Source organism: Glycine soja, chromosome 19 (genome assembly GCF_004193775.1).
Source record: "Glycine soja cultivar W05 chromosome 19, ASM419377v2, whole genome shotgun sequence".
Lineage (NCBI taxonomy): Eukaryota > Viridiplantae > Streptophyta > Magnoliopsida > Fabales > Fabaceae > Glycine > Glycine soja.
In genome coordinates this window covers 31,478,925-31,501,667 of record NC_041020.1, presented here as the reverse complement: position 1 = coordinate 31,501,667, position 22,743 = coordinate 31,478,925, and the positions used below count along the sequence as shown (strand labels likewise).

At 35.7% G+C, this 22,743-nt stretch overlaps 1 protein-coding gene, 1 long non-coding RNA gene and 1 pseudogene across 2 annotated transcripts; all 3 read right to left on the bottom strand.

The window, feature by feature from the left end:
* Positions 1–200: 200 nt before the first annotated feature.
* Positions 201–3,729, bottom strand: LOC114398736 (annotated as a pseudogene).
* Positions 3,730–13,752: 10,023 nt separating this feature from the next.
* LOC114398734 lies at positions 13,753–16,740 on the bottom strand. The gene is made up of 2 exons (XM_028360897.1): positions 16,392–16,740; positions 13,753–14,009 (listed from the first exon to the last, which is right to left on the bottom strand). The coding sequence occupies exons 1-2, from the start codon at positions 16,738–16,740 to the stop codon at positions 13,753–13,755; spliced, it is 606 nt and encodes a 201-aa protein (XP_028216698.1).
* A 686-nt stretch (positions 16,741–17,426) lies between these two features.
* LOC114400057 lies at positions 17,427–17,840 on the bottom strand. The gene is made up of 3 exons (XR_003663893.1): positions 17,745–17,840; positions 17,576–17,660; positions 17,427–17,490 (listed from the first exon to the last, which is right to left on the bottom strand). It is a non-coding gene; the product is annotated as an uncharacterized LOC114400057 (long non-coding RNA).
* Positions 17,841–22,743: the final 4,903 nt, after the last annotated feature.

The following is a 22,743-nucleotide window of genomic DNA, read 5'->3' as shown; positions in this document are numbered from 1 at the left end:
ACATTTTTTTAACTTTGAAGCCAAGTCAAGAGTATGCCACTTTAGTTGATGCTAGTCATCCACACATCTAGAGATCAAGCACGTGATCAAAGCTTCATCTTCCAAATAACAAGCCTTTTGGAATCAAGCTAAACAATAGCAGTCTCAACCATATAAACCCTGGTATCAACTAAGCATCAAAAGTTTGAGAAGTTTCCTCATCATTCTTTGTTGCTAATTGTTGTATGTCGATGTAACCTGTGAACCAATGTGTTATAAGTAATTTCTTCTCCCAAGGTTAGTCTTGTGTTAGACATATGATCACTTTGTAAAGTAACTTGTAGCTCCCTTTCCTTGCAATATCCTTTTTGCAATGTATTATAAGTGATGGTATCTGGAGCTATTTCATTTCTCACCATCTCATTTAAAAGTTCCCTAGCTTCTTTCATATTTCCCATTTACAATACCCATCAATCATAATAGTGTAGGCAATTTTATTAGGTCATATACTGTTTGAAGACATTTCCAGTAAGATACTCCCCACTTTGTCCATCTAACCTAACTTACAGTAACTACCGATTAGAGCAGTGTAACAAAATACATTTGGAAACAAGCCTTCACTTCTCATTTCTTCAAAAAATTCCTTTGCTTCATAACACAGCCAATACAACACATTCCAAGTATTAGAGAAGAATATGTAGCACAGGTAGGTAGAATGCCCCCACTTTTCGTAGCATCACGCAGTTTGAAGGCTTCCATTACATTCCCAATTCTACAGTAGGCTGCAATAAGTATGTTATATACAACAAAATTTAGCTCTACTTTCTCATAATCTAACTTCTTAAACAATTTCACAGCATCTTCAATGCGATCAGCCTTACAATATCCTTCTAATAAAAGTGCATATGTATAGACATTTGGAACCATGCCATATTCTTTGGCTTCATACAAAAGCCTATGAACATAATTTATTTTACCCATATCAGCCAACCCTTTCATGAGAAAATTGTAGGTATACGTATCTGGTTGGAATTCTTGCTGAACCATCTCTTTCTTGTGTTTGAAAGCTACCTCAATCTTAGCCCATTTACAACAGCCAAAAATAAGTGTGTTGTATGAGATCCTATCCAGCAGCAAACCTTTCTCAAGCATTTGCTTGAGTACTTTGAAAACCTCCTCCATGTTCCCTCTGATGTGCCATCATTTTCTTCTATTTTCTAAACCCTTTTTGCACCATTTTAATTACTAATTGGTCTTAATTGTCAATTAATTAGGCAGTTTTATTATTTGGTCTCATTTAGCTAATTTGATGTTTTTAATCTAATTTCAGGAATTAATGAAACATTGGGCTTAATCCGGATTTTGGTTGTGGACTTCAAGAGGGCAAATAAAGCAGCGCTTACCTTAGTTAATTTTTAATTAGGAAATTTCGCAATTTTATTTTATGTGGTTTAGTGTTTATTTCATTTTGGGCCAGAGTATTGTAATAGGGCCCAATGACTTTGAGTGACTCTTTTTAAATAGAAGCCTTGGGATTCGTGCAAGGCATTCTGTTATGCCATTCATTATTCAAAGCTTTGTTTAGGGTTTTAAGTTCTTTCTGTTCTAATGATACTGTTTTCGTTCTTAATGCAATTTCCCATTTCCTGCTTCTAATTACAATTTCGTTCTTGTTTCTTCTTCTACTTTCATTTACGTTTCTGTTTTCATTTTCGTTTCTGTTTCATTTACGTTTTTGTTATTTACGTTTTTGCTTCATGTTTCATTTACGTTTTCTGTTTGAATCTATGGAAGGCTAATCATTCTGGTGTTGTTTCCTTCTGAGGAAGAAGCCCAACTCTCTTTGAGGTTTCATTTATAATGTGGTTCCCTGGCAGTTTTCCCTTCACCAGTTAACCCAAATTCGTGAACATTAATCAGTGCACGCTTCGTGTTCGATTAATTGCCTCTGAGCCTAACTTGCGTTCATGCTTAATGGACGAAGGGCTAACTGGTGTATGTGGTGCCTAATCACGTATTGACAACCCTAGGTTGATTTTCGCTTAGTAAATTGAAATAGGGTTGGATTAAGTGGTTACTATTAGGGACGAATTCTCCATAACCCAGGATAAGAGAATGGCTTCTGAATCAGAGGAAACAACCCATTTTTAATATTATTAGTTTCGTATTCCAATTTACTTGTTCTGCTCCTTAAATCACAAAACAAACAAACCCCCCCCAATCGTTACTGTTACTGCAAGTACGTTATGAACATTTGGTTTATCATTGTTCGTTGGGAAACGACCTAGGATCACTTCCTAGTTACTACATTATCATGTTTATTTGATTCGGGTACGGCCTCGATCACCCTCATTCACAAAGTCCATGGAGAAGCGCATTTAAGGTCACTGTATTGGTTGCAAGCCCTTTACCTGCTGCCAGCTTAAACCAAAGCTCAATTGCCTCTGAATGTCTTTCACATTTACAAAGTCCACCAACCAATTGGGTTAACAAGCTATCACTAACCTTGATGTTCCTCAACACCAACTTTGTAACAATTTTTAAAGCCAAATCAAACCCAGAACTCTCCAATAACCGATGAATCACATACGAACACACATCCATGTTCATAGACAACCTACTTGACAATATATACCCCAGTACCTGCTCAGCCAGCTCCATTTGATTGCTCCTACAAAAACCCTGCAAAAGAGTATTAAAAGTAACAACATTAGGCTTCCTTCCCTTCATTGCCATCTCATCCCTAACCCTCAATGCCCTATCCATATCCCTCTTCCTGCAGTACCCATCAATCAGCACATTAAAATCAACCTCATTGGGTGTTTGTCCCATGCTATACATCTCCACCAACACCTTGTTCGCCTCCTTGAACTTCTCCATCTTCATCAAACCATTGATCAGCACACCATACGTCACAGACACTCGGATTCACCTTGCTCCTAATCATCCTATCCTTAAACTTCAACGCCTCCTCCAACCTCCCACCCTTGCACAACCCATCAATCACATTGTTGTAAGCAACAACATTTGGCGAAACCCCAATCCCCTCCATCTTGCAGAACAAATCCACAGCATCCCCCACCCTCCCTCCCTTGCAAAACACGTTAATCATGGTGGTGAACGTGAAAACATCCAACATCACACCCTAGCAAGCTACACTAAACACCTCGTAGCTCTTGTGGAGCTCATTGGCCTTCACCAGAAAACTTAGCAAGAAATTGTAGGTTTTCAAACAAGGGAAAATGCCTCTCTTGGAGAACATAACGAAGATGCCAAAAGCAATCGAAGCCCTTGAATTGGGAGCAGAGAACGTGGAGCAGCAAGTCCAATTCGTTGTTGTTGATCCGAACCCTGATCCAGCTCGAGCATTGAGGAGGCTATTTCGCGGAGGCGGCTCTCGTTGTCACGAAATGACAACGAAGTCGATGTAGGAACGTTGTCATCGATAAGGCAGGCGAGCAGGAACCTTGCCCGTGGCACAAAACTCGAGGCGAGGAGTGAACGAAGGAGGAGGCAGTAGGAGCGGACAGTGAAGCAGAAGTTGCAGTGGCGGGTGGAAAAATGGAAGAACTCGTGTGTCGTTTTGGGGTTGGTGGTGTGGTGGAGGGAGAGGAACAAGCGATCAAAGTGGTGAGGGGTTAGGTGGGAGAGAATGGATTTACATTTGGAAGAGTCTAAAGTCTTGATGGTGAGAATGGAAGGTAGAGAGGAAAGTGTGGGGTGAGGCGGAGGAGGGCAGCCGAGGCGGAGAGAGGTGGTGGCGGAGGTGACCCAGGTGAGGGGGCAAGTGAAGATGGGCGAAGGTTTGGGAATGTTGAGTGATCGAGGCCGTACCCGAATCAAATAAACATGAAAATGCAGTAACTAGGAAGTGATCCTAGATCGTTTCCCAACGAGCAGTGACAAGCCAAATGTTCATAATATACTTGCAGTAACAGTAACGATGGGGGGGGGGGTTTGGTTGTTTGGTAATTAAAGAACAGACAAATAAAATGGAATACGAAACTACTAATATTAAAAACGGGTTGTTTCCTCTGATTCAGAAGCCACTCTCTTATCCTGGGTTATGGAGAATTCGTCCCTAACAGTCAACCACTTAATCCAACCCTATTTCAATTTACTAAGCAAAAATCAACTTAGGGTTTTCAATACGTGATTAGGTACCACATACACCAGTTAGCCCTTCGTCCATTAAGCATGAACGCAAGTTAGGCTCAGAGGCAATTAATCGAACACGAAGCGTGCACTGATTAAATATTCACGAAATTGGGATAACTGGTGAAGGGAAAACTGCCAGGAAACCACATTACAAACGAAACCTCAAAGAGAGTTGGGCTTCGTCCTCAAAAGGAAACAACACCAGAAAATCTAGCTTTCCATGGATTCAAACAAAAAAACGCAAATGAAACATGAAGCAGAAACGTAAATGAACAAGAACGTAAATGAACAGAAACGTAAATGAACAGAAACGTAAATGAAAGTAGAAGAAGAAGTAAGAATGAACTCGTAATTAGAAGCAGAAAACGGAAATTTGCATTAAGAACGAAAACTGTAACAAGGGCACAGAAAAACGTGAAAACCTAAAACCAAAGCTCTTGGATAATGAAAATAGTATAGCAGAATAGAATGCCCTGCACGAATCCCAAGGCAGCTATTTAAAAAGAGTCACTCAGAGTCACTGGGCCCTATTACAATACTCTGGCCCAAAACGAAATAAACACTGAACAACATAAAATAAAATTGCGAAATTTCCTAATTAGAAATTAACTAAGGTAAGCGCTGCTTTATTTGCCCTCTTCAAGTCCACAACCAAAATCCGGATTAAGCCCAATGTTTCATTAATTCCTGAAATTAGATTAAAAACATCAAATTAGCTAAATGAGCCCAAATAATAAAACTGCCTAATTAATTGACAATTAAGACCAATCAATAATTAAAATGGTGCAAAAAGGGTTTAGAAAATAGAAGAAAATGATGGCACATCATTGAGCCTTGTGAAGTGCAGTGCGGAGTGCATGGATTTATGGGGAATGAGATGGGATTGGTGTTTTTTTTTGTGCATTTGGGGAATAGAGGCCAAAGCCATGGATGAGAAAGTGAGAGAGAAGTTGAAGGGTTGTGTTTTTGTTTCCCTGAGGTTTGGAATTGGTATTGAGGTGTTGCGATGGAGGGGAATTGAAAATTTGAGAAGACTCTCCTACCCGGGCCAATATTAGAAGAGATGGAGTCTAACACTCTAAGGTGAAGTTGTTTAAGATTGGGTACAACACTGAAGTACCATTGGATATATTAATAAAAAAAATGAAGGGTCAAGATATTTTACTTGTTACCGGTTACTAATTAATAAAAGGTTAGTTTAGTCCATGTATGAACACCAAGATTAGGGTGGAAAAGGCAAACCTGTTGTTGCCTTAAGTGTGTGAGTTTGATTTTTTTTTGTTTTCCCACTTTACCCCTGTCCACCATTCCACCCTCCCTCATTCTTTGGCTCTCTACCCACCCACCACCTACAACTCCAAACTAGTGACCCCACAACCCCAAACACAACCCTCTGCAACATTTATTTTCTCCTCGAAAACCTCCATTGTCTCATGCGAGGTACCACCATTGTTTTTCCTCTTCTCTTTCTTCCTTACTCCCTTCTTTATCAAATATTTGTTAGATTTTCTCATATCTGGGTTTGGTAGTCATATCTACGATTTTAAAGAGTTGTTGTCGTAGCGAAGACGAACAACAACAACCGTTGCGCATCCAAGAGTCGTTGTAGTCAGATTTGTGAGGCAACAAAACCCCTAGGAAACAACAATAATGGTTATGCATCGAAGAGGCTCTAATAGCTTTGATGGCAAGTGAAGACGAAGCATCAATCTGTGATTGTTCTGTTGTAGCACAAGCGTTTTGTTATTGACATTTATTTTCAATATGGGTTTTCCTTGCATATTTATCCTTGCATTTGGAGAAGAAAAATAAGCACTAGTAATGGGTCTTCGATTCTAGGGTTGGCATGGTCTTTGGTTCGATTCCAATTTTGTGTCTGTAATGTGCATCAGAGTCGATGCAGCATGCAACATGATGGCATGGAAATTAATGTGGCATGGTAGGTACTCCCGCGACGACATCACGAAGTAAGAACGAAGAAGAATAAAGGGCAAACGAGGAAAGGAAAAATAATAGGAAAAACAAAAAACAAAAAATAGCAAAACAATCTGAATCGTCTCCTTTTTTAATAAGTAATTTGATAACCCATAACATTCTAACTACATTTTTCCAAACTCACACACATTGGGGGGCAACGAGTTTGCTTTTCCCACCTTAGTCTTCATCATGAAAATTTGCAGAAAATATGTCAAGTAGCAACCCCCATGGCTATGCGAAAGAGAGATAGGGGGAAGGGAATCATCATGGCGATGCTTCATAGAGGTTTTTGGGATTTTGATATGATAACTTCCTTGTTCTTTGCTAGCCTTCTTATGCTTATATGTTTTAGTGGAAATCGACGACAAGCTTTAGAAAAGGGATTTTGGTCAAGGAGATGCAATTGCAGATAACAAGTTATGAGCTTGAGTGCGTTTGAGAGTATGGAAGAGAAACAACACTATCATTGTCTTATCAAAGCTCTGATTCAGTTTGGGTAGGGTTAAACAATCCAATACTCCTTTGCATGTTCATCCTAAATTCATACCTCTTTAATCCAATGCTAGTTGCAGAATAAATCAACAAACTTGTTGAAACCTAGAATATAAATAATGGCTTTCTAGTGTCAATCTCTGCAAAACATGGCATGTCCCTTGTAATACCTTGAAAATTAAAACTCATATTGTAGAAAGTTATGTGTTGTGTGAATTATAGAAATATAATTAACATTGAAAATTAATTTCAATGAAAGTTTAAGTCAAGTAGTTAATTTAAAATTCAATTATATGCATGCTATCTCATGTGATAATTTTAGTAGAAATTAGAATTTCTTTAAAACATGTTTTTTACATGGTGTAAAACTACATTGTGCAAGTTTAGATAATATAAATGCACACTGAGTAGACTTACTTTGTGCATGATTAATTGGGATTATCCTTGATTTGTGTAATTAGCACCATAACTTATGTTCGTTAGCTAGAGATTTACTTCAATTGGTAAAAGTAAAATTTTCTTTTATGTCTAAGTCATACTTTAATCCTTTATAGCAAAAATTTCAAAAGAGAAATTACCCATATATGGCCTAGAGCTGCACAACCAACACTTACTTTAATCCTTCGTAGTGTCATGGCGCTTAAGCGAGATGACTTGCAGGGGGAAATAGGTTACTGGTTTTTAGGCTTAAGTGTGGTTTGAATCAGGCTTAAGCAAGACTATGCCTAAGCGTAGGCTAAGGCAGGCTTAAGTGCCAGGAGGAAAATATGCAAAACATGTTATGAATGACTTCCAAATGAATTTCAATTGGAATTATCTTATGGTATAATCATTATGAAATGACATAAACAAGTTTTAATGTTATATTAGGAGAAATTACTTTTACGAAGCATTGATAAGTTAGGAATTAAATCAAATTGAGTATGCATTATTTACAGTTTAACCGCTATTATTAAATTGTTTTTGAAATGAGTCTTGAGATCATTATACTTTACCATGATTGAATGAGTCTACCCCAAAGAGAGACCATTATACTTTAACATGATTTATTGATTATTGTGAATGGTGTTCTTTTAAATTGCTTCTACTAAATTGATATTGATTGAATTGGGAATTGGGAAAAATTGTGTTCCTCGGGAAAATGTGTGTTGTAAACCTTGATTGGGTGTGTGCTTGTATATTGGTGTGGTGTTGTTTGGTGTAATTAAGGATTATAGGATCCTTGAGGTGGGGCAAATGAACTCAATCCATTAATGAGTGAATTTGTAGAAAATAAAATTTAATTCTAGTGATAATTAAGATTCATTGTGACAAACAATGAATAAAGACTTTATAGGAGTGTGAACCTAATAAATAGCTGGACATAGTAAATCTTAGCTACCTTTGCACATTGGAGTACATTTGTAAGGATTGGACTTAAAGTAAACCTTAGGACCCTTGATTGGAGAATATGAGTCATGATAAACTCCGCATAATATTGAGAAAAGGAAGGATAACATAACATGCAATAAAACATGGGGTGGGGCATGAATCCAATTCGTGGAATAGGTGAGAATGCTTCAAGGCATTGTTGTGGATTGTGATGTGCTGTTGTGGTGCATGATGCACATGTTTTCATAAGTTGAGTTTGATGCTTGTAAAATCATGTTTGTTTGTGAGTATGGAAGGAGAAGAAATAACCATTTCCCTTTTTATTCATGGTGAGACCGTGTAGAATGTGATGTGGATAACACGTCAATTGAAAAATATGATCTTCTTGTGATGGCTAGCTATAGAGGCAAGCTTTGGAGAGGTTGTGTGGGGAGCTCCGTTTTTGTTGTGTGTTATGTTTGGAAAAGACGGGATAACAATGGATTGATCCCATAAGATAGTGGTGGAAATGTTGATCTTTGTATGGTGTGTTGATGAGCTCATGTGTTTAGTTGACTGTCGTCCGGTACCATTGGCAGGAGCCCACACAGACCTACAAAAGACAATCTCGATGGGGAACGTCGTTGAGGATTCCACCCTTAAAAGTGGTGGATGACTGCAGATTGATATCCGAGGTATGCTTGTTGGCTTATTGTTCCTTTGGGGTGTGGTGTTGAGTTTGTGGTCATGTATCCACAAGGTTGGTAAGAGTTTGTCATTGTACCATGACGATGGTGTAATCTCAATTGTCATCCAACTTAAAATGTGTAAGACCACTAAGTTATGAAAGTTCCAGTGGCAACGGGCCCATGATGTGATAAATTAAGAATTAGTTGGAAACATGAAGAGGATTGCGAGTGAGACCATGAGAGGACCACCTTGCAGTGGTTAGAATGTATATTTGAGACCGTAAGGTCGTTTGTTTGTAGTTTTAGAGGAGATGGGTGACTCACTCCATACACCCTTTGTTTTTTAGAGAAGGATGAATGACTTGACGTCATTGACGAGGATTGGATGGAAAAACTGTGACGAGCACTAAGGAGGTGGTTATACTTATTCGAGAAGAAGAAGGATCCGATGAGGATTCCATGAAAGTTTGAAGTGAGTATACAAGAGTTGGTTTTCTTTGAGCCAATGCTCCGAGTCTCAGTCTTTTCTTATGCGTAAAAGGGTATATTAGGCTTTAATCTTATGATGTTAACATTCTTTTGTATGTGACTCAGATGTATTAAGTACCTAATTTTAGGAATGTAAACATGTATTATAATTGCATAATGTAATTGTTTAACAAGGTATTATCGAGAATGTACAAATGAGATTTTATTGTTTTGTATGGGTTTAATGGAAATAAATTATTTTATAAATTAAATCATTTCTTATTGAAATTCATAATGTTGATGGATGCCATATGTTACGTATAACAAGAATTATTTAAATATGGCTTATCGTTTTAAAAATATTTCAAGTAATGTCGTTTTAAAGGAAACAAAGTTATTCCCAATCATGATTTTCTAAAAAAAACGTTGAACAATTTTTCTTAAGTTAATTCTTTTATTCCATAATTTTAAAAATAAATTAAGAAAAATTACAATCATAACTAGGGGTGTTACACCCCCTTGATTCTTCATTGTGTGTAGATTACAAATGAATATTTGTGTGAATATATTTGGTTATTTAAAGCTTTTGCATTGGTGTTCAACTGTCCTTTTTTGTAACATGACCATTGCAACGATGAGGTTCAAGTATATTTATGTAGAACAACCATTTTGTGTATATTATAAGGAAACAAGCTAAATATGAGGAAAGGTGGGTTCAAATGGTATATTATGTTCATTGGGTTGTTAATTTGTTATTGAACAGGCATGAAGTTTTTCTTTTGTTTCGCCTGGGTTTTGAATTTGTAAAGTGTAGAATTCATTTATGCTTAGATGCTTCAACACTAGAAACTATAGGGTTGGCTTGTGTGGCTCTGTTATTACTAGATGGGTACATCTTATACTAATTTTATTTGAATGAAATCCTTTATTGGCTGATAAAATAAAATTATGCAAGTCAATGTAAGATGAGTGGTTGGTTGTCCTAATCCTTATTTGGCCCTTATTATCCAACATGAGAACTAGCCTATAAAGTGTTACACTTATTGAATAAGATTTTATGGTCAATCCACTGCCTTTTAGCATCCTTAATGAATTTGTCAGTTCTAGATGAGTAAAATTATGTATGTTATCTACATAAGTTTCTTTCTCCTAATATGTGTATTGCTAATGATCCTCCTTTTTCAAAACTAGTGGTTTTTATTTACTTTAATTTGAAACATAAATTTATTGATATCTTCATGTCTCTACTTTCTTGCTTTTAAATTGTTGTTCTCATATACTAAAATGGTTATAGTTGCACTAGAGTAATTCAAATTCATTACTCTTAATAAAGTAAAGTCCAAGATGATACATGTGTCAATCTTATTTTCAATGTCTTGGCTTTTCTCCTTGAAAAAAAGTCCCTTCACTTCTAACATCATTATATTAATAGTATATTATTATATTCTACTAAAAGCCACACATATGGTTCTACCACCCTGCTTCTCTGCAATGAAGCCCTCTGCTATACCATATCGACCATGTAAAATAAAACACAACTTCATTTTCAAATTTTCAATTTCAATCCTTGTTTCTACTTTCTCTTGGTGTCTTTACATTTTTCTCCCATTTTTCCTTGATGCACATATGAGAAGACTCTGGTGTGGTAACTTTCATTTGGATTCTTTCTCCATTCTCATCTTCTCATTTTTTCCATTTTCATCTTCTCTTTTCCACAACACGGTAGACTTTGTTGTGGGCAAGTTTCGTTGCCCTCCTTTCCATATTATATATCTAAAGCATTTGCATGTTCTTTATTTCAATAATTGGAACCATCTTTTGTGGGTATGTTTTTTCCATTTGTCTTTTTTAGCTCTTAGAAGCACGTTGGCTTCATGTTATTTTCATATAAAGGTTCTAACTTTCATTTCTTCTTTGTTATTTTCATGTTCTATTTTACTCAACTCACAACACTGTTGTGTGGTTGTGTGGGTAAGTTTCATTTATCTTTCCTTTGGTATTTTCATGTTCTCCTTTGCATAATATATTTTAAAAGGATTTCATTTTTTTTTTCAGAACTTAGAATCGCTAGGTGTAGGTAAGTTATTTGTTTCCAAATTTTAATTGGCAAATACAAAATCCATATGGTTGGTTATTCGTGTGTTATGCACTATGAAGTTTGGTTTTGAATTTTCATTTACTTTGTTTCAGAGCTCAACAACATTTGGTATGGATAAGTTCTTTGCTTTCCTAATTTGCTTTATTAAAATGTGTTATATTATGTTCGATTATTCATGTGTTTTGCATTGTGAAGTTTGGTTTTAGATACTACAGTATTTTATTTTATCAAATGTCTTATTCGTGAGTTTTATGTTGTTATTCATCTTCGACATGATATATTTCTTTTACTAGTCTAGGGGAAAAAGAAGTAAGTATGGCATGTTTGGGAAGGGGACACTGATTGATTTCATAAACAAATGTTTGGTGCTTTGTGTGATTGCTAAGAACATCCATAAGGGAGCAACCTTCTTTAGTTGTGTCCAATGGGACCTGCTTGTACACATCACTTATTTTTACTCTTTCTAACATAAGTACCTCTAATTATTGAATCTCTATAATAGAGCAACTCTCTTTGAGTGCTTCCAATGGGTCTAAAAAAACTTACATCATTACATTTTATTAATTCATAATTATATTATTTATAAATTATTTAAACCTTAAAAATTAAGAAATTTGTAGACTTTTATTATGTAAAATATTTTTTTTTTCACAATAAAAGATAAAAAAAATAATTAAATTATATTTTATTTAAAATTATGAAAATAACTAACCTCACGCAAATAGCACCATATAGAAGACATTGATTAAAATAATAAAAGTTGCGTAATTAAAATTTAAGTTCCAACGTATACAATACAATTAAGTTGAGAAATTTGATAAAAAAAATTAACTCAATAAATCAAAATATGATAATAACTTTTTTTCTTTAATTTAATAAGCTAAAGTACCCGTGCTTCACCAAACAAATGATACTTCTTTAAAGCATCCGCATGAGTAAAACGAGGAAGCAACTTCTCAAAGGAAGCATCCTGCTTGCATATCAACTCTCACTGCAACAACGTACAAAATATTGCTTTGGAGGCAATTGTTGCTACATAAAGCAATGATGTTTACCAATAAAAAATTAAAGAAAAAACAAAAAATTGTTATTATAATGTGTACATGTGATAAAAGCATAAAATTCTAGTAGTTGGAGAAATTTTTAGTCGTTAGAATTTTAGAAAAATATAAATAGAGTACAATATAATTTTTTTTACACAACCAAAACCTCTGAAATTTGTCTCATTTCATTCTCAAAAAATTCACAACTTCTACTTTAATTTGTTTTCATTCAATGAATCCAAACCAAAATTCTTGCAACATGAATTTGTGGTTTAATTTCATGCTAAATTCTCAAGTTCCCACAAATTCCAATTTGTAAAATTTCTCAAATTTACCAAAACCACAAAATAATCCAAATTCAAATATGGTAGATTTTCAATATCTTACACTCCCATTTCATCCATATCAATTTTTTATGTACCAATCACCAACAATTAACCATTACATGGATCAAGAGTCTTCAATAGGTACTAGTAATGGGTAACATAATGAAAGAGAATATGGCACACCATCTAACTTCGTGTCAAAATCCCAAACTCCACCATTTTTCACCCAAGTTGAATTGAAAAATATTGAGGTCAATGAAAGAGGAGGAGAAAAAGAGGAAACATCTGAAACACAACAAAGATCATGCTTCTCCTTAAAGAAAGATGAATGTCTTGTCGACTCATGGCTAAATGTTCTAAAGAACACAATTGTGGGGGTAAACAAAAAAGGAAACTTCTTGGTCAAGAATTACGGAAAATTACAATAATTGTCATGAGCAACATTGGTAGCCAAAATATACATCATGACTAAAACATTGATGGCAAAAGGTCCATCGAATCTATAAAAATATTTCAATGTGCTACAAACAAGTATGTCAAAGAAATAAGAGTGGTAGCTCCAAGATTGACATCATGCGAGATGCACATGCAATTTATTTGCAAGATATAAAGACAAGTTTCAAATTATAAACTATATGACTTATCGTGAGGAAGGAACCGAAATGGTTGACACAATTTGAAGATCCAGTAAAAAATAAAGGTTTATGCTTCTAGAGATTATTCATCTTTTTCTAATATGGACACACCTTCAAGTTATGAGCCAACATCACCTACCATGGAGCATCCAATGGAGGCAAAAACAACAAAAAGATAAAGAAAAAGAAAAATCTTTTAATGTTGTTGATCTCACAGTTATGGGAGACATAATCAAGACCAAAGCAAAAGTTGTAGAAGATCTTACACATGTTAGGCATGACCACAACAAGTTGAACGACAAAGAGATGTGGCAAATTTCTCACTTTAGGTTTCTTTTAGAAACTATTTCCCAGAGTAGAGCTGTTTCTAAACAATTTCCATAGGGGTGCTGTTTTTTACGTAAGTCTGCTTGGAAATTTCATGCAAAGCGCCTCACTCAGGCACGCGACACGTGGCTGTGTCGCCTCTGCCAATGGCGACAGCACTGGTATCGCCACCTGCAATGGCGCTTTGGCCATGCAGGGTGGAGTCGCTGGTCAAACCAGCGCTTTACCCCTAGCCTGTAGCAGCAGCTTTTTGCAGAAAGTGAAAGCGCCATTAGTGTTGGCGAGGTCACCTGAAAACGCCAGATCCTTTGGCGATTTAGGGTCTTTAAATACCCTATAATTTCCCCCTTTTGTTGCACCTGCTTCATCTACTTCATTTCCCTTTTCTTGCAACTGCTTCAGAGCTTCATTCTTTTGCAATTGCCCATGCCTTTGAGCTTGTCTTTGTTTTGTTTTCGTGGCTTTAGCTGTGAAAAAAATTGTGTGGTATGAAATATTTTTTAAAAGTTATTTTGTTAGGTTGTAACTTATTTTTCATATAAAGTATTTATTTATTTTAAAATTAAATTAACTTTTATATTTGATAGGCTTGTTTAAATGTGTGTTTAAATGTCAAAAATAAAAGAAAAATTGTGTAACAATATTAATTTGAAGATAATATTTTGAGTGAAAATAAAAATATTTTGAATATGAAATTTGTAATAATTTTTTAATTAGATTAGGTTGGTGTTGATAATTTATTAGTGTGTTAAAAATTGATGAATGTTTGAACTTTGAATAAAAAAAAATGAGATTATATTTATTTAAAGTAAGTATTTTGAGTATGAATTTTTTTTAAGATGAAGTTGTAGTATTTTTTTAATTAGATTAGGTTGGTTTTTGGTGTGTTAAAAATTTATAAGCGTTCAACTTGAAAGTGTTAAATATTTTATTATATTTGTAGTAATTTTGTAATTACCTTTTTCCATTTTAAAGCTATTAATGTTAAGAGTAATTTTTTATAATACTAACTTCGTTCATGAATTATTTAATTTTGTGTTAAAAATGACTATCTTGAAATTGTTCATTTTTTTTAAGTGTGTCTCATGAAATTAATTTGAAGTTAATTAAAATTTTTTAAAAGAGAAATTGAATGTAAAGTTCCAATAAAGAGATCTTTTGGGATTACACTTTATTAGTTTGGATTTAAAGTTTTATAAAATTGTTTGTGTTATTTAAGTGTGTTGATGTGAAATTTATTTAAAGTTAATAATTTTAATTGCATGTTGATTAGTTTAAAATTACTACATTGAAATCGTTAATTTTTTTAAAGTGTGTGAATGTGAAATTGATTTGAAATTGATCTGAAACTATTTTTTTTATTAAATAAAGTTTTATTTTGAAGTTCCAGTAATGAGTTTTTGTGATACCCATTTTGTAATTTATTTGACGTGTTAAAATATTTTTTTTGTAGGTACAGGATGAATTCGGTTATAACAATGTTGTATTTCAATGGAAGGGTATATGAAGATAATGATGGTATAATATTTGAAGGAAGTAAAAAAGCGATTCAGATTAAACGTGGAATTAGTTTCAATGCTTTGAAGAAAAAAATTGGAGATAAGGTAAAGTTACAAAATAATGAAATTATTTCTGCTATCAGCTGTAGATTTTTAGTGTCAGGAAAATATATTGCCTTGCAAATTTGTGATGACGAAGATATTGAAACGATGTTGGAAAGTTTTAAACAACAAGACCAAATGTCAGTTCTAGAATTGTACATAGAAAAGGATGTCGCTGGTGGTTCAATGTTTCATTCTGCAAATTCACTTACATCATGTGGAAATTATTTATCTAATGATGAGACACAACCGGCAACAAATATGAGCAATTTACATATTGATGAAGACGATGATGATTATCTTGTGTCTAACTCATACGTTGAAGAGTCTGTAGACGAAGATGACAGTGTTGACGGTATATCTGAAACAAACGATGAAGTCACCGACATTCCTCAACCAGTAAGAATTGTTCACCCAGCAAAAGGTATAATTTGTTGTATAAAAAAATTAGACAATACATTTATTATTTGATGACAATTCTATTTAATGCTAAATAAGTATGATTTGATTTTTTATTTGGAATTGTTAGGTGCACAACGAATTGAAAATCCATTTTGGAATGATGCTTTACATTATAACAATATCAACTGGAGTTATCCTGATGAGGAGGACATTTGCGGTTTGGAGATGTCGTCGACCTTTAATGTTGGCCAAGAATTATATGTTGGCATGGAATTTGATAGTAAAGATGCGGTCAAAAATGCAGTCAAACAATATGTTATGAAGGTGCATCAAAGTTTCAAAGTTGTTGAAAGAAAATCGAACAAGTATGTGGTTTGTTGCTTGAATAAAAATGCAGAGTGTCCTTGCCCTTTCTATATGAGGGCAATTTTATCTAAAAAAACAGATACGTGGAAAGTCACACAATGGGGTGGACCACACACATGTCTGAATATGACCATGACACAAGATCACGAGAAACTTGATTCAGATTTAATTGCCACTTGTGTAGTAGGTACGTATTTTATGTTCATATTATGTTCATTTTTTGTTAATTGTCATTTAAATTTTGTTATGTTATTGACAGGTGTAAGGCATAATAAATGACATGCGATAGATTAATTGACATGCGATAATAAATGATACTTTTATGCGCCACATAATAAATGACATGCGATAGATTAATTGTCAAAATAAAATGTCTTACATACAACAAGAAATTTACACAGAGACATAAAAATCAGTCATTATGGTGTCCGCGATGTCGTGAGGATGTGCCAAATGGTCGATCCCATCTTCGCGCTTGACGATCAGGATTTCTTCTGCCGCGTTGTCTCCCCGCTTCTGCTTGCTCAGCCTCAACAGAAAACTCCTGACGCAAATCAACACCTAATAAGTCGCCCATATCAGGTATTGCTCCGGGTACATTCCATTGCGGAGCAAATGGGGCGTTAGGTGTTGCCATGGGGGCATCGTGCTGCTGCGAAGGAGTCATAGTGGGCCATGAAAAATGAGCTTGTGTTTCCGCAACACCACCGAATGAATGTTCGCTCGCAGAAGTATCAGTGTGATGACCTTCAAAAGGATACTGATACATCTGTGAAGGATATTCGGAAAATGTTGCTGGCGTGTAATACATTCCATGACCACGCTCCATCATTTGTTGAGAATATTGCTCCACTTCAATAGGCTCCCTTCGTCTGCCTAAGCCCCGAGTTTCAACACTTGACTGAAGAATGTGAAACTCTTGTGCTGGGAATTCACGCTCTGATGCTGAACCATGTGACACTGGCTCAGTGACTCTCTCTTGCTCTTCTGATATAATCGCCAACTTATCCACGTAAGGCACGAGATCATCAACTGTCCATGTGTTCCTCCCTTGTGGTGACACCATATACTGTAAAGTCTCCACAACTTCACCCTGCAATTATTAGCGTCAACAAATTAATGCTCACACTTAAGAAAATAATTAGAAGTTAAACATTGAAAAACAGATAAATACCAATGCAGCTGTGTTTGCATTGTTTGGGTCGACAAACATCTTTGTTTTACGCCTATACCACACCATGTAGTCCGAGTTAAAACCCAGTAGGCCCTCCTGTCGAGGATAAACGTCGACCCTAAACTGAGCTGCATTGTTCCACTGACTAATGATTGGGGCCAACAGGTGGAACCAATTCTTATCTTGTTTGCCTTTGAGCGTTATGCCATGGAGATTCTGCGATTGCGAAGGACACCCGGAAATAGGTTGTTGCAATCCATATTGTCGTAAAACCCTATCGGGATGGTGCCACTCAACAACATGGAAACAAATCAGTGGCACCACCGCGAACTAGGCTACACTTCCAACCACACAAATTGGAGGCAACGCTGCCATCACAGTTGGTGTGTATGGCTCCCAGACAAACTGCATATAACAACACACTTGTCAATTTTCAGTCAAACATAACATATTAAAATATAATTTAACCATAACATTACGATCTTCTTACCTCATGTTGTTTCATCAGATCCAATTTGTGACGGAAAACTCTAAGATCATCATTGCCGATATGTTGATTTCCACGTCGCAGCCACCTACAATAAAAATGAAATCATCATTCTCAACATGTTCCATCATTAAATATTTTCAATTCAAATGTAATTTTTTTAACGACAAACCTGTGTCCAAGTGGTTTATTTTCTATGACGGGAGGTGTCCTCTTTGGAGCTAAAGTCGTGCATCGTTCTCATGCCCACATTTGGATTAAGATGCACATACCTCCGATTGATTTAACTTTGTAATTGGTGGCGCTGCACATCTCTCTATATAAATACGCAAGCACGGCAAGTCCCCACGCATACGTGCTGCATTGTTCAAAGTCACGTAAAAATTGTAGGTACCTTAAGGAAACTCTGCTACTACTTTTGTTAACAAAGAGGACACCTCCTATGAATCGAAGAATCCACGCACGGGTAAACCTTTGTAATTGTTCAACGTTACCCTCATCAATATTTATGTGAGAAAAATGGTGAGCCAGCCAACTTAATTTGACCATATTGCTTTCAATTTCGCCTTCCTGTGGTCTGACTCCTAATAATTCTTCACACAAATCGGCCCAATCAAGATTTGTCGAACCAATTAATGGTGCTCCGTCAGTACGCAGACCTAATAAAATTGACACATCTTGGAGAGTAATGGTAGCCTCTCCGCATCTCAGGTGAAACGTGTGGGTTTCGGGCCTCCATCTTTCAATGAACACACTAATTAAGGCCGCATTTATCTTTAGGTATCCCGTCTTCATGATCCAATAAAACCCACATTGTCGAAGTAGAGGAACAATTTCCTCTGGTATTTGTTCTTCATCTTGATATGTCGGGACTGCTCGTCTGATGTGTAATTTTCTATCTGGTTCCCCATTCCAAACATGTTCTGAAACATGCTTGGGTTGCATCCACAAGACGTCACCATCAACTGGACCAGACCTAGTTTGTATGCTCGATGAGCATGACGACGAAGATGTCATTGATCCTACAAAATAAAATATAAAACAATTCATTAACGATAAAATTTATACATTAATTATACATACACAAATTAAGTATATTTACAAAAAAATTAATTAAAATAAGGGAAATTTAAATGTATTATACAATCACGGAAATTTAAATGTATTATACAAAATAAATTAAATCACATCCAAAGACAATTTTACATAAATAATAAATTATATATTTTTAATTTCAATAAAAAAATATATTATACAAATAACCTAATTCATATATATTCTATAAATAAATTAAATTACATACAAATATAAATTTCAATATATAAAATAATATTTATATTTTCGACTAAAAATTAAAATAATATATATACAAAATTAATAATTAAATTTTCGACTATAAACTAACGTAATATAAAAAACTAAAAATTAAAATCTAAAACTAACGTAATATAAAAAATTAAATTCTAACCTAATTTAAAATTAATAATTTATACTACATAAAATTATTCTTAATCTATGAATAATTTACCATATACAAAATTAATGACTTTAAATAATTATGAGTAATATAATTTAATATACAAAATCAATAATTTTAAATACGTAAAACTATTATAATTTAAACATAACATATTTTGTCTAATAATAACTAAAACTAACGTAATATAAAATATTTCATTCTAACCTAATTTAAAATTAATAATTTCCAGTACATACAATTTTTCTTAATCTATGATATTAAATATTTAAATTAAATGTAATCTACCATATACAACATTTAAACTAAAGCTAATCTAAAATTAATAAGTTACGCTACTTCAAATTATTTCTAATCTATTTTACAAAAAATTTCAACTAAACTTAATCTATCATATCAAAATTTAAAATATTCCTAATCTATCATATAAAATTAATAACTTAGAGTATGTAAAACTATTCCTAATTGTCATACCCTAATTTCGTCCGGGGACCTTTGCTTGGTGGCATGCAACTTTCATTTAACCATTTTGAGGTACTTGGCACCCATCGTCAGGCAATTTGTGAAGTTTCGTGACATGCCGGAACTCAAAAGGAAGCATCGTTGCACAATTCGTGAAGTTCCGTGACATGCCGGAACTTAAAAGGAAGCATCGTTGCACAATTCGTGGGGTTCCGTAACATTCTGTAAGTCAAAAAGGGGATGATTATGTAATCTGCAAGGTTCCGTAACATTACGGAAAGACAACAGGTATCGTTACAAAATTCGTAAGTTTTCGTAACTTTACGAAAAAAGAATCACCAAAAAAAAGGCAGGGGGTGTATTTAGCAGAAATGGGGGTGCAAATAGCAACCAGGCCCACTTGGGCCCTCCAGAAGATTCCTCCAGAAGGCGGTTGCTTCTGGAGGAAGTCACCTTGCTCGCTTGGGTGAGCTGAGCTCACCCAGGTGAGCTGGGTGGCAAGCATCTCCCCCATTTTCCTATAAATAGGGGGATAAATGAAGAAGAATTTCGTTCAACCCTCCTGGTAATTCAAGAATCACTTAAAATTAGTGAGAAAAATTGGTTCCGTGAAAAAAATCCGAGCCGAGGCACTTCCGTAAGGTTTCCGTAACGTTTCCGTGGGGATTTTCACGAAGATCTTCAGCCGTTCTTCGACGTTCTTCGTTCGTTCGTCATCGTTCTTCGGTCTTCAACGGGTAAGTTTCCGAATCGAGCTTTTCAATACATTCTATGTACCCGTGGTGGTCCCCATTTGTTCTTACGTGCTTTTTATTTTCATTTTATTTACTTTCCGTACCCCCTTTTGACGTGCTTTAGTCATTTGCTTAAGTCATTTTCTCATCTAATAAAAAAATAAAATAAATTTCCACCGGTCATTTGAATTATAATATCCGTTAGTTTCTGTTAAAATGAAATCCGACCGTTCGGTCATGCCGTAACTACGTTGGAAACCAAAAAAGGGGTAAAATAATAATATAATAATCAAGAATATCTTTTAGTAAAATAAATCAAAAAGAATCAATCGGAAATTTTCCTTTGGGATTTCTCTTTCTTAATCGAATCGATTAATAACCAAAGTGAAACTAAGGCTAAAATCAATTCATAAACCAAACTTTTGACGTTGCCTAAAAAAGGCCATTTTCAAAGGTCCAAAGCCTTGAAATGGTCTTTTCTGCTTTTATCGATTAAATGTAAATTTCAAAAGGGCTAAAATCAACATGTAGCTTTATTACCTCTTTCAAAAATAAAGAGAACATTAAATGGTCCAATGCCTTAATGTCTTCTCTCTTTTTTTCAAAAGAATCGAAAGTTTGTTTAATGGTCCGACGCCTTAAATAACCTTTCACTCAACAAAAACATATCTTGCAAAAAAGGGATAAAAACAACTTAAACAAACATTTTGTTCACAAAGAACTACGTAGGTCTGATTTCCTTATCGCAATTAAGGAATATGTAGGAGCAAGGGAAACCCCCTCGTCGACTGCAAAAAAATAAAAAGTATAAAAAGTACAAAAAGAAATAAAGACGTAAAAGGGAACCTGAAATTGAAGTCATGTTTGCACATTTAATTAAAGGCTGTCGTCTCTTGTGACGGACGCGAGGGGTGCTAATACCTTCCCCGCGCGTAAATACAACTCCCGAACCTTTCACTTAAAGTTCGTAGATCACGTCTTTTCCGGTTTTTCCGACGTTTTCATCAAATAAACGTTGGTGGCGACTCCGCGCGTATTCCTTTCTTGGAACACACATCCCGCGAGTCACGCGCCGCCCTCCCGCCGAAGGGTAGGTTGCGACAGTTGGTGACTCCGTTGGGGACTACTCTTTGAGAGTTAGGCCATTTAATCTTGTGCGATGTTTATCATGACTTTCTCCTTTGTTGGTTTCCCTTTATTTGTTTTATGTTCTTGTGTATATAAACTCTTTGTTGCTTTTAGTACATTTTAAAATGTATGCATGAGGTAAATATTTTTTCATTTGATGCACACAAACACCAACACTATTTGCACACACTGTGAGTTGAAAAAGGGCCCTATACCCGGGTTCATGGGAATATAAGGAGTGGAGGTGAATCTGTGATCATGCTAGGTCTCCGACTTGCTTGATTACAGTGAACCCTCATCTAGAGTTTTCCTCTTTGAAAATGTATTGTTGCTAGTAGTCCCTACTGGTACGATATGTTCTTCGAAGGGGATGATACCTCTAGAGACCTTCAAGAGAGATATGACCACCTTGGGAATTATCACTAAAAAACCTTGTTAGCTTCCTCCCATATAGGTCCCTTGAATAGGGGCACGAAGCAAACACGCTGCGTGCCATTTTTCACACTGCCATGCATAAATGTCACGTACCCTTTTGCTTATATTTTGTGAATAGTCATACTGTACATTCCCGTGTTGCGCCTTCCGCATATGCATCACGCACATTGGAAAACCAACGGACGGTCTGTGTCACCTTCTTTAATACATACGTCGGGCACTTTGCTACCCCAAGATGTTGTATCTAAGAAGGAGACAATTTCCCGGGCTCCCGTGTTTATAAATTGCATTTGTGTCATGCACTCATCCATTCCACCCATGATAGATGTTGGAGTTTTGATTCGCGCCGATTTTTGTTCACTTCAGTAAAACATGGGATCAAGTCAAATGCCTTCGCTTAAAAAGAGGTTCTATCAAGTCAAGGTCAAGAGTCTAGGGATCACCAATCTAAAGGAGTTAGGGCAGTTGATGGGTCAGCTCCAGCGGCAAGCTTTTCGCAAAGCTTACGGTAAAATCTGGGACCTAGCCATGGTAGATGTCTCTACAGAGGCCATTGCCTCCCTCGCCCAGTATTATGATCAGCCGTTGAGGTGCTTCACCTTTGGGGACTTCCAGCTATCACCCATGGTGGAAGAATTTGAAGAGATCCTAAGATGCCCTCTAGGGGGGAGGAAACCATACCTCTTCACAGGGTTCTATCCCTCATTAGCTAGAATTTCCAAGATAGTCCAAATCTCGACGCAGGAATTAGACCACAGGAAGCAAGTCGAAAATGGGGTGGTCGGAATACCGAGAAAATGTTTGGAGGTAAAAGCAAGAATCTTGGCAGATAAAGGCGAGTGGGTCCTGCTCATAGATATTCTCGCACTGTTGATTTTCGGGGGAGTCCTCTTTCCGAACATGGATGGGTTGGTGGACCTGGCAGCGATCGACGC

Bases quoted from the DNA above. Each gene is read 5' to 3' on its own strand.
- LOC114398734 (XM_028360897.1), bottom strand. From the start codon at position 16,740: ATGGAGCGTGGTCATGGAATGTATTACACGCCAGCAACATTTTCCGAA. The intron at 14,010-16,391 runs GTCAAGCGCGAA...TTTTTTTCACAG, and splicing joins CGGCAGAAGAAATCCTGATC to CTAAAGCCACGAAAACAAAA.